This window comes from Lygodium microphyllum, chromosome 29 (assembly GCF_053477565.2).
Source record: "Lygodium microphyllum isolate KBCC chromosome 29, Lygodium_microphyllum_v1.1.10, whole genome shotgun sequence".
NCBI lineage: Eukaryota > Viridiplantae > Streptophyta > Polypodiopsida > Schizaeales > Lygodiaceae > Lygodium > Lygodium microphyllum.
The window spans coordinates 120086238-120098557 of NC_141163.1; the positions used below are offsets into that span (position 1 = coordinate 120086238).

The window sequence follows — 12320 nt, forward strand, 5'->3', positions numbered from 1 at the left end:
ATGACTGTACCAGAAGCTTTACAAGCATCTAATCATAAGGAAATCCGAAAACTATTTTTGAAAAGATACGAGTTGATCTGCAAACTCTCTACCAGTAAAGTACTTTGCCAATGGCATGCCTACTGAAAAGTCGTGAATTGAGCAAAGAAAAATCTACATGAGTAAAGAGAAGTTACATCACACAAGACAAGGAATAAATTGACCATGATCTATTTCCCCAACAACTAGAAGCTAACCATCTAGTATAAATTGTGTAACGATAAGGAGAATAGACTTGATTTTCCTGGTGAGCTCTCAACCTCCCACAACCAAAACAACAGAAGTTACAGATCTCTCTCGCAAGCAGATTCATTGTGACATGCTGCTACATAAAATTTACAAATCTTGTCATAAAACAACTCGCACCTGCCAATACTTGTGTACACATCTGTCAACACAACTGTTTTCGCCCACAGTAAGGTCCGAATCCTTGAATCTGAAAAGAAAACACCATAAATGAACAACATTTCAATCAAAACGCCTTAGCTACTCTTAACAAGTATAACAAAAATCTCCAATCTGTCCAAAATGATCAAAGCTCCCTTAAAAAAGTTGAGGAACAAAAGAGATGTGTCTCAAAATAAACAAGGTTTTTGCCTGCCAATGACAACAAATAATCATTCAGCAGTCTAACTGGCAAAGGGTACCTATAGTATTTTGACATGAGACTAAGAGAAATCACATTCAATCAAATTTCTTCAAAGAGTTGGATAATTTAGCTTTGAGCAGATAGTATTACACTTTATTGCTACACAACAGGTTGCTTTCCTTGCCCTCTACCATGGGCTAGCAACAAGTGGCACCAAACTTATTGACCACACCATAGAATGTGATGCACCGCGTTGAGCTAAAAATGCATTAACTTGACTTAAACATCCCCAAAACATGCTTAATTAATGAAGCAAACCTTTTATTTTAAAAAGAAACACGTTCCTATAGAGTTATTGTGCCCCACATGCAAAACCCTAATTTGGGTGCCCCAAACTTTCTATAAATAGACATGCATGCAGCCCACCCCTTTCCCTAATCTTGTTTTTGAAAATTTCAGGTCTTTCAACTTGCTGGCCACACCCCAATCGCAGAGGACATCAAGGTCCAAGCTGGCCATTGCTGTTGAGGCAACAATCTCTAGCACATGTTTCCAGCCTACCACACACTGTTTGGAGTTGATTTCAACCTGCTAATTGCTGCTGCTGGTTTTCCCTGCTGTCACCAACCTGCCATGTCATCAACCAACCTACGTCTACTGCCCGAAGCTGCTGCCTACATAGTTTTCTCTCTCCTCAACTGTCGCCTTCTCCTACAAGCTATCGCCCAGCCTTTGCTGCCTACGTTTGGCAGTTCTCTCTCCTGCAACTATCGCCAACCTGCCACGTCATCAACCAGCCTGCATTTGCTATCTGGAGCTGCCACCTACATAGTTTCTCTCTCCTCAATTGTTGCCTTCTCCTACAGCTGTCCCCTAGCCTTTGCTGCTTGTGTTTAGCAATTTTCTATCTCTTGCAGCTATCACCCACCCTAAACAAACTGCATTTTGCTTTTTTCTCTCTCCTCACCTACGTTTTTAGTCTTTCTCTCTCCTGCATTGCCATCTGCATCATATCCGACCTTCCTTAGCTATATTTGTTGGTGTTCAACATCCAAAGGCTGCCTTACTGCGTTTCAAGATCCGTTCGAAGTACAACACACTCTCCAACTCATTACCCTTGCCCTAATCCTCGAGATACAAGAGTTTGTGGTACAGTATTCACTCTCTATAGAATGTGTTTGTTGCATGAGCATTGTATATTCAGCAATCATTCACTTTATTATTTTCTGTGTTCATTGTCTCTGAGTTACTCTAACCCTAACTATGTTCTATGTTATCAATTTGTGCTTTGTTGTACGACTGGTATTGTGTTTTTGTGTTTAGAGCATCTTGTCACACACTAGACCTATTGACCACACCATAGAATGTGATTTATCTTTGGAACTCTCTATTGGCAGGTCCAATACATGTGCATATCCAATACTGCATGAGTCGTATTGGATATGCACAAGTCCAACAATGATTTAAGGTCCTATGAGTAAAATGCAAAATTAATTAATGTATAAAGTGTGCATCAGTTGAATTAATTTAATCTAAATGTAGCTTTTACAATAATTAATTAATGTATAAGGTGTGCATCAGTTGAATTAATTTAATCTAAATGTAGCTTTTACAATAAAAGTTTCATGCAATTTATTAAATGTGGGAGTAGGCCAAATTTTCAAGCCAAGTCACTTAAATTAATAAATTGGAGGTAAAATAGTTAATACTCATATTAAATTTCAGTATTTATGCGAAAGCTGAGAAAACACAAAAAAAAAAGAGATAAAACCAAATGCACAAAACACAGCTTTCCTTCATCAAGCAGCCATTATATGGCCAAATCCTGGCTGCCAAAAGAACATCCGTCATCATCATCTGCTGATTTTACCACCATCAAAGCTGATTGTGCTGTTCTACAGGCTGGTGATGTGGATTTCGACATCAGTAGGGTAAAGCTATCATGGGCAAGTCAAAGCTGCTTCTAAAAATGCAACGAGGATTTGAGGTAGGTGGCCAAATACACACAATATGTACAATGCAAATGAAAAGGGGTAATAAGGGGCATGCACATGTAGTAAGGTTCCATTTGGACAATGCCCTCATAGGGGAATCGTTCACTTGCCCAAGCACCCTTGTAAAATGACAATAATGCAATGCAATGCAAGAGTATGTACAAGGAAGGATGCCAATGTCAAAGACAAAGAAAACAAGCTAAAACCTAAGTGTACCTGTACCGAGAAATCTAATCCATTTAGTCAATGTTAAAGAAGCAGGAGCTGATATCAGCTCATTGTGTGGAGAACCTGATGAATATGAGTGGAAGCACCTCAGCTGAAAAAGCTGACATGCAGCAAGAGATGCCAAAAGCTTGACCTCGAGAGGGAAGGGCTCCTTGCAAGCAAGGCTCAACCAAGAGAGATCATGGAGCCACCAAGGAGTGGCCATCAAACCATAACTCCAGCCAAGAGTGATGGATATGTGCAATGTTAGTCCTCAATAAAAATACAAGACCAACATTTAAGTACCAAAAAGACCAAAACCTACATGCCAATCTTCATATTGAGATGCTTTGATGCTAGGCTAACAAATGTAAAGCTAAGGTAAGAGAGTGTGCAACAGAAAAGAAAATTGGAAAGTACAATTCTAACGATAGTTACCCTAAGGAATATATCCTATGGGCTTGACTTAACTAGCCTAAGGAGCTGAGTAGAACAAAGTGTTACACTACCCAAAGGATGTGCTAGCCTAACTAAATCTGAAGGACCGCAAAGAATCTAGCCTAAGGCTAGCCCAACATTGTGCATGCCTTCAATAGGTCTCTACCAAGAGGGATCATGACAAGTGGGTGAAGCCGCATAGATCATATGACATAGACACATCACAACTCCCCATAGGGGCAATGAGATGGCACCAAACCTTCAGGTATCATGGAAAGTGATGATTGAGGGGGTTGTCCATAAGCCATGTTACTAGTAGGTCGCCGGTAGGTTGTATAGGCAGCAAGAGAAGTAGGAAAAGTAGGAGTGGGTCAGGGAGCAAGCCCAACCTTAGGCTAGATTCCTCGTAGAAGTGGAAACCAAAACCCCTCTGAAGCTAAGCATCACACAAGAAGAGATCTTGTAATGGACCTGGTCACACGACAAGCATAACACTATAGCTGACAACAAACTTGGAAGAGATTGCCAATCGACACAACCCAATATTTTGCTACATAAAATGGAAGTAGATGAATGGCAGCCTGTCTGAAAAGTTCTTGTCTAAAATAAAGTTACTTTATTGTCATCTAGTTTGGGTAAGTTGGTGGTGGTGAACTCAATAAGCAAGCACCTACATTTAGCCAACTAAACTTTCAAATCGTCCCCTTCTTTGAAGGATAACTCTTGGAATTCATGATCTAGATTGATGCATGAACTATACTCAAGGACCACGTAGCAATTGATAAGGTGACTCCAACGATCAAATGTGAGTAAAATGTGTTGAAATAAAGAGTGAAGCTCCAGTAATAACCCATGGATTAACTCAACATTTGTTATGGCATTACTAGCCTCCCAAAGAACTTTTTCAATGAGAGGCCTACTTCTCAAGTGCCCCATAACAGGAGTTCTCATCCATGGATTCTCTTCCCACACAACATGTTGAGATGATTTTAAATAAGAAACAGACTTCAGACAAATCCAAACATGTCCATGAAAACAAGCATCTATCAATTCTCTACTACACCAATAAAACACATTCCACGATGAAGAAAAATAACCATGAAGTCTACCTCTTCTCAATACACTTGTCAAAGCATGACTTTGTTAGCCTGCATAAAGACAATAAAATAATTATACACATCATACAGGGTAGCAGCCCAGCAATAACCATCAGAACATCACATATGCTACTTAGTTCCTACAGATGAAGAATTGTACTTGTTGAAAAGCTCAACCCGATACTCCATTTCTTGTTGGGCCATTCCAACCATCTGCAACCACAATTAAACACACCATTACTAATCCAATGGGGTTGCAGAAAATGAGCCAAAAAACTTGAAGGCAGGTCTAGGACACTGAAAAGGTGCCCAAGCTATTGTAAGTATGCTATTGCTCTGGTTAATGATGCCTCAAGCTACTAGTAAATACCATTTTGACAATGATATTGTGGAAGTGTATTGCACATCCAATTAAGTAGTTTTCCAGGCTAGTGTATGATGTGGTTTAAGGATACTAGTGCCTTGACCATTTCAATTTAACTTCTCATCAGCAATCTTCTAGCAAATTCACACTACATGAATATCTAAAGCAACAAGTGCAAGGATCAGGCTAACAGCTTCCAAGCATTACCTAGTGCAAGGCTGAGGTTGTTACATCTGAAAGGTAGAAACAAAGTGATATGTGTATGTATAGTGGTGAAGTTTATGTATGAAACAAGTCTTGACTTATGTAGCAAAACTCTCCTGGCAACCCACGCCCTTTATTCAGCCCTTCAGATTTTGAATACTTCGCTATAGAAGAGTTTGCAAGGCTAAGTTGCCATGACTTGGCAATAACCAGATCACTCTTCTTGCCAATTAAAGCACATCGCAGTGGCTCTTTACAACAGATGAAGCAACCTCAACCTACTTAGCATCTCTGCTCAGACCTTTTACTGAAACATCATCTCCTTGAAATAATTGCACATAAATGCCAAACAGTGTATGTAGCAAAAATAAATTTGTTCTTTCCTCCCACTTTAGGCTTTCATGTTCTTTTTATTTGCTAGGAAAACATGTAATAATAGAATGTAAAAGCATACAAGGCCACTCCACTTACCTTAAAGAATCAAAAGCAAAGATCAAGGTGAGAATCCAAGCATACTAGTGGACGTTCAAAATCAAGTTCACATTAATCAACAATTTACCAAAAGAGTTATAGTCTAGGCTGCATAGTAAACTCTAGTAGAAGGTCTAATGAACCCTTGATTTGATTGGCAGAACCAAAAAGTGCATATGAATTAGCCAACCTGCTTGGTATCCCTGCTCAGACCTTTCACATAAGCATCAACTCCTAAAGAATTCACTGCCACTGATATCATAGAGGAATGAAGATGACACTTTTAAAATAAGCCTCTTCTAAAGCACCGAATTTCTGCCACTGTATCTGTAGTATCCCATCATGGACCTACCCTTGCAAGATGAGAAAACTCACGATTAAATACTAATATGCTTTACAACATTTTGTGTGTATTTAAGAAGACGCTATTTTAATAATGGCCACCCACTGAGTGAGCTTAGAGTTGCAAGCTTGACCTGCTGGTTATATGAATGGGAAGTGATATGACCAAATTATTCTACTTAGTAATAAGGCATATCAAGTCATAGTTAAGGCATGACAACTTATCAGTTGTTTGCAAGGTTATAAACTCCATTGGTGACTCTCCCAAGGATTCTGATGTACCTTGCCTTATGATATAGCACCTTTTGGTGACCCTTTGCTTATATACAAGCAAAAAGGCGTATCATGATGCATGATGTCTTGGCTCACACAAACTGTGCTCAAAATCAAAAAATAGTCAATAGATGGTGTTGATTCAATCATTGTTAAAAACATTGATTTTTCATACCCAGTATATCTGCTATGTCAATCCTGATATATCCTTAATCTTCTTAACCCATAGATGTTTCAAAGTCTCAGCTGCATTTACAATCACAAATTTCATAAGTAGAGCAACTTGCACCCATACCTTTTAAATGGATTATTAGGGTAATATCAGTTGTCCTCCTAAGGCATCCCCGCATGCAAATCAAACTATATCTCGAAAGATATCAGAATTTAATTGACTTCTTGGTCATTGGTATCTTTTTCAATGGCCATTAAGCATTTATGTATTCAAGTAATGTCCTCACAGTTTTAGGGCATACCTTCTTGAAATTTCCCTCCATTTCAGCTTTCCACAAGAGTATGCATTTTCAGTCTCTTAGTGGTATGCCCTTGCATAATGGGCCTCTATCCATCCATGGACAACCTCCACAAGGACCACTTGACCAGTTTGACTACATCCAAAGAATGATCTCCTTGGCTTGGCTGCTATTGACTGCTCATTATGTTACCATCTGACACTAGGGACACCTTTTCTTCACTTAGTGTAATCCAATGACCTCATCGTGCTAACTCTATGCAAACTTGGCAAGGCTAAACATTTCAATGTTTTCCTTGGGCAACAATGGCCTCTTTAACCTCACATCAATTCATGGCTATTGACAGTTTGTTCGTAATATTATCAATATACATTGTGAATCTTGAATACAAGATCCACATACTTGCAAAGATTGTGAGATCCTAAACAGCCTAGCTATTGGGAGAGTGTTCAGCTAAAACATGCATTACTTGCTGATTAGCCTCTTAAACAGCACTAAAACACACTTAATTAATGAAAAACCCTAAAAAGGGGAGCGGTCCGAGAGAGTTTCAGTGGCCTCAAAAACCCTAATTTTTAAGGCACCCTTCTACATCTATAAATAGGCAGGCTGCCCCTAACATCCTTGTTTGCAGGTTCCACCAGCCCACACACCCTCTGCTGCTGTTGGCGCCCAGTTTCCAGCCTGCAGCCCACCCCCATCTGCTGTCCAGCCATTATCGACTGCAGCTACAATATCTTCAGCCAATCCATTGCTGTAGGCGACAGCTCCCACAACTGGCGATTGCTCCAAACTGTCCCAGACTGCTGTTCCAGCCTGCCGCCCATCATCGCCAAGGTCAGCCAGCCTACGTTTTCAGCATTGCAGGCCCTGACACTCTCCGACACACCTTCTCCAGCTGTCGCCCTACTGTTTACAGCACCTATGCACAATTTCCAGCTTCCAATCGGTGGTACACTGCTGCGTTTCCTTGTTTCCAACCTCCAAACTACTACGTTTTGGTGACCAGCCTGCTGCTATTCACTATTCAGCACTCCTACACTCCGATTGGTGGTCGAAGACTTGGGAACCGTCTCCGATGGACGTCACACTCCGACATTGCTCTGCCCTTGAGCACACTGTACACTCTTACATTCATTCACTTCAAAGTTGTGTTCTCTCTCTCCCTTCTTCTGTCAAAGTTTGAGTTTCTGTGTTTGAGTTTTGAGTTTTGTGTTTTGCATTTAGAGTTTGAGTTTTGCCCTCTATGTTTGTGTCTGTCTCTTTGTGTTTCTGTCGTGGTATGTGTCCCCAATGCAAACCCTAGCAGTTTTCTTCACATGGTATCAGAGCCGACGCTCTTGTAAAGAGTATCCTGCGAATATTGTAGAGAGCTAGTCTTTGTGTGAGGCACACAATACGACTCGTAACTGAATCACAATGTCCCAAACACCTTCTTCTCCAATTCATATGATGTCTTATCAGGCTTCTCTATCATTGGAGGCCCTAAGACGGCATTATGGACTTGGTGAGGAGGACAACACTCCACCTTCACCTTCTTCTTCTACTCCTATTCCAGTTTTCACTGAAATGACAGAGGAGGACTTTGAGGAGTACTATCGCAACAAGTACGGTGATGTTTACACTCCTCCAACCAGTTTTGCTACCATCGGACCGGTTGGTGAGGCTGACCACCTATCCGATCATGGAGGACATATGGCATTTGGAACGTTTGGCGATCCATCTTCATCATCTCAGCCAAGTCCAATGTCAGGTTTGTACAATTCTTTTGTGTTGCATGAATCAAAACCCTCGCCTGTTTCTTCTTTTGAGATACAGGATCCGAATGGCTTTGCATATGTGAACTTCAATAGAGGGGGCTCACGAAGTAGACGGAATTTAGGTACATCTACAGCCTCTGTTTCATTTGAGCATATCACGCACACTTCTCACTTCCCTCCCATCCCACCCTCTTCTATATCACACCTTGATCACCTCTCATCATCTTTCCAAAACCTTGGATTACACTCCACATCTGCATCACACACCCTAGGGGTTGGATCTTCCATCACCGCTCCTAGCACCTCACCCCATTCTCTACCTCTTTGTACCATGGTACTTCATTAGGGGGAATGCCACCCTTTAACACAGTGTCTGTCACCTTTCAGCAAAGGAGCACACCCATAACTCCTGGGTCGATTGTGATGGGCATCTCCCTCAATATCCCCAACTTCACATCTCACATAACCACTCAAACACAGGGGTTTCCATCCTCAGCTTACGGTGCGTCTTCACACTCTCCTTGGGTTACTCCTACGCAAGGATTCCCATCTTTTGCTCCCTGTGTTCTCATCTCACCTCCTTGGGTTCCTCGTGTGGCTACCATACCCATGCCTAGTCAGCCCATCCCTACCTATGGATCCACCTTGCACACTATCCGCATGTCTGGTAGGCACTCTAGAGCCCATTCCCAAGTGTACTCCGCTCCCCCATCCTACCCACACTACACTTTTTCACACTATCCATCTCCAAGCACTACCACTCCTATTGCAACGGCCAATAATGCCTTCACGAACAAGACACATTTTAACGGGTTAAATTTTACCACTTGGTCTAATTGCATGCAACAAATGCTTGAGTCTCAAGGTCTTTGGGACCTCGTCATTGGTCTAGAGCCTCTGCCGGACCCCTCGACTAGCTCACCCCGACTTCATCCGTCAATGGAGAGCTCGCAATGCCACAGCCAAGGTTAAGCTGATGTAGGGATTGCTTCCCGAGTTTCACTCTCAGTTGTAGCACTTTCCGCTCGCGTCAAAGCATTGGAGTCACCTTCTCGACCGCTATGCCGCTCAAAATCATACTCAGCGCATCAATCTCGACTTTGAGCTTCAAGAGTTCTCTCATAGAAACAAGAAACGGCCGTTCCGTCCTGTAGGAACGGCCAACACGTTCCAAACCCTTGGAAAAGGTGAAACAGCCAAGGAACATTCCCTACCGTTCCCAAGGTTGTTCCCTGCCATTCCTTGTTTGGAACGGCCGTTCCAAACTTGTTGACAAAAAAATTACGTTTTTTCACGTTTTTTCTTTTTGCTTGTATCACACTCCTATCACATGTTCATCCATCTCCATCGCCTAATGTGCATACACTAATTTCTCTCTCTCTCTCTCTCTCTCTCTCTCTCTCTCTCTCTCTCTCTCTCTCTCACACACACATTGAATATTCAAAGTGTCAAAACAACCCAAAAGCCAATCAAGAGTCCATGCAAAGTTCAAATTTGATGCATTATGAACTCTTGCAAATCACAATTAAATTTTAGCCTATTCTCGATTCCAAGATAATCATCCATTTATATTGTCTAATTTCAAGGAAAACTGGGATAATTGGGGCAATTCAGAGCAATTTGGAGCTATGGGCATAATCGAATCAATTTTCGAACATTTGGGTCAATTTGAAGCATTGAGGGATATTGGGGCAATTAAAGGGGCCTTCTTTGGGGCAACTTGGGTCGTGCAAGGCATATTTGGGGCACTTAAGACATGTGTTGTTCCCCCCGTTCCCGTTCATCCACCTCGAGCATTCCCCCCAATCCAAGGAGTCTCGTTCTCGTTCTCGTTCCCCGTTCCAGGTAACTATGAGTTCTCTATTAAGGAAGGGGATGATCTGAAAGTCAAGCAAGAATATAAGCGATTACTTGCCGAGTTTGCCACTACTAGCTCTCCAAAGTCAAATGACGATCAAGTTACATTCTTTTTTAATAAGTTGCCCGAAAGTACTTCAATTTCATTCAACACATCATCTCCCAACCTTGATTGCCAACCTTCTACGAGTTTGAGTGCCAGTTCTTATGTTACGCAAGGTTGCATGATCAAGTCTGTAAATGCCCCAAACAACGTAGTATGCTTAACAATTATGATATTCGCTTGTTTTCGAGATTTAATATAAAAGAGAATGAGCACTTAAAGCTGAAAATGAAAATTACTCACAAAATTACAACCATGAAAATGTAAAAGTAATGGAGACAAGATTGAGGGTTGAAGATGGGCAACCCTCCCCCCCCCCCTTGAAGGAATGTATTTCTGCTCAACCCAAGTCCCTTAGGGAAGAGCTCAGTTACAATCAACCTGAGAGTGAGGAGAAGTAATTCTCACTCTCACAAGATCATGCAAAGATGTACAAACACACATGCATTATCTATTATGCAATGATAAGAACTGATTTCTTTACAGTATGAGAGAAGAAAGAGGGGAAATCAACCTTTCTCCATCGTTGATCAGTAGTACATGGATAGGGCTTGCTTCTTGTTGCTAAAATGGAAGAAAGAGCTCGAGAAGGAGGTGCTGTAATGAATTTACAAGCTTGCTGTCCTGTAAAACAGCAATGTTAGAAGAGGGAATATGAAGGAATTTGATCATGGAGAAGTGGGGGATGATGATGGGGATGGATGGGGTCAGTTTCTGGCTATCTGTGGTGCTGTACATGAGTTTAAAGCAAAGAAAAATGATGTTGAATGAAGAAAAACGAGCTCTTATTTATAGGAGAGGGAAGAGCTAGTACAAAAGGGGAAAGTGGAGTAGCACAAGACATGTGTCCAGCCACATGTCATGAGATGTGACAAGTGGTGGGACTCTTGGAAACTTGTGTGACAAGTGTCTTGACACTTGTCTCTTCTCTATGGCCTTCCTTTTTGGGCTGAATACTGTCAAGAATAGAAACAATCAAATTTAGTAAGAACAGTCAGAGTACAGAATTTACTATTTTTAGAATGACATCCCTATTTTTTAGGACTAGCATTTTTAGGCTAATTCGAGGCTCCTAAAATTTAGGGACCCCCCAATATGGGTATCATATGAAAGCTTTTTCCGTATACATCGCAAAAACGGTATCAGAATCTTCATGTGGCTTTCCTATGCAAAGAAATGTGCATTTCAAGCTTTCAGCCCACACATGCACATTGTACAAGCATTTTATGATCATGCCATCTTGTTGATAGTAACTGTCCGTTTTGGCGGATCTAGCCCACACTTCAAGGCATCAATCATTTCTGTGTGCGAGTCTAACCCTGATATGCGTGAGTTCTGGTCACAGGCGCCCAATCGGGCCATATAGGTGGAAGTGTGAACTATCTTTTCTCTAACCCACCGTGTGGGTCCACCATAACCTGTGACGACTCATCAGTGGCCAGCTCCAATGCACTTTTCTTTATATCTAATTAGTGCAAAGGAAATAAATTTAATAAATCATTATATAGACAAATTAATGAAAACGGATACAAATTCTGTTTCTATAGAGTTGTGACAAAGTCCACAAGAAATCCTCATCAGAACATTATTCAAAGCAGAGGGGGTTGGTTGTCTCTTCTTCGGGAGGGAAAACCACAAGTGGTAAGAACTCGCAAGATACGAAGGCAAGCCAATCAAGGGTGACTCCTCTTCCTCGGGTGGAACCAAAGAATCTAGACCTATCTAGCAACAACTCCCTAAGAAAAACCGGTTTTACACACACTGCCAGTGAGCAGGCCATGTCGACGAGGAGTGTCGCTCCCAAGGCCTAAGGTATTCTACCTAAAAAGTCTCAACAAACCACTTCAACTGCACAGTCCAGTGGAGCTACACCTTCCACTCCTGCTTCATCTGCTCCTTCGGCACCCATTGTTGCTGGATATGTGGCTCGAGTACAATCTTAGCAGCCCATCTCTTTCACTACCCTTGAAGGACTAGCTAATTGGTCTACAGGTTCCGACCCCGTTGCACTTCATGTATCCATCTCACCTTCCTCTCCACCTTGTCAAGCATTTCCTTCGCAAAGCCCTCCTACTGGATATACGTGATGGTGGCCACCTTCTTAGACTAGCA

The 12320-nt window shown here is 41.7% G+C and overlaps 1 protein-coding gene across 2 annotated transcripts in view; it reads right to left on the reverse strand.

The window, feature by feature from the left end:
* LOC148011085 (mitochondrial import inner membrane translocase subunit TIM10-like) overlaps nt 1-12320 on the reverse strand; it is a 52145-nt gene that overhangs the window by 1069 nt on the left and 38756 nt on the right. The window contains exons 2-4 of one of the 2 annotated variants that reach the window (XM_087671697.1): nt 4509-4577; nt 4377-4415; nt 406-475 (exon numbers count right to left, since the gene is read on the reverse strand). In XM_087671697.1, coding sequence (XP_087527823.1) covers nt 406-475; nt 4377-4415; nt 4509-4577 — 178 coding nt within the window. The remainder of the gene's footprint in view (nt 1-405; nt 476-4376; nt 4416-4508; nt 4578-12320) is intronic. The other variant, XM_087671695.1, reaches the window with a different exon arrangement.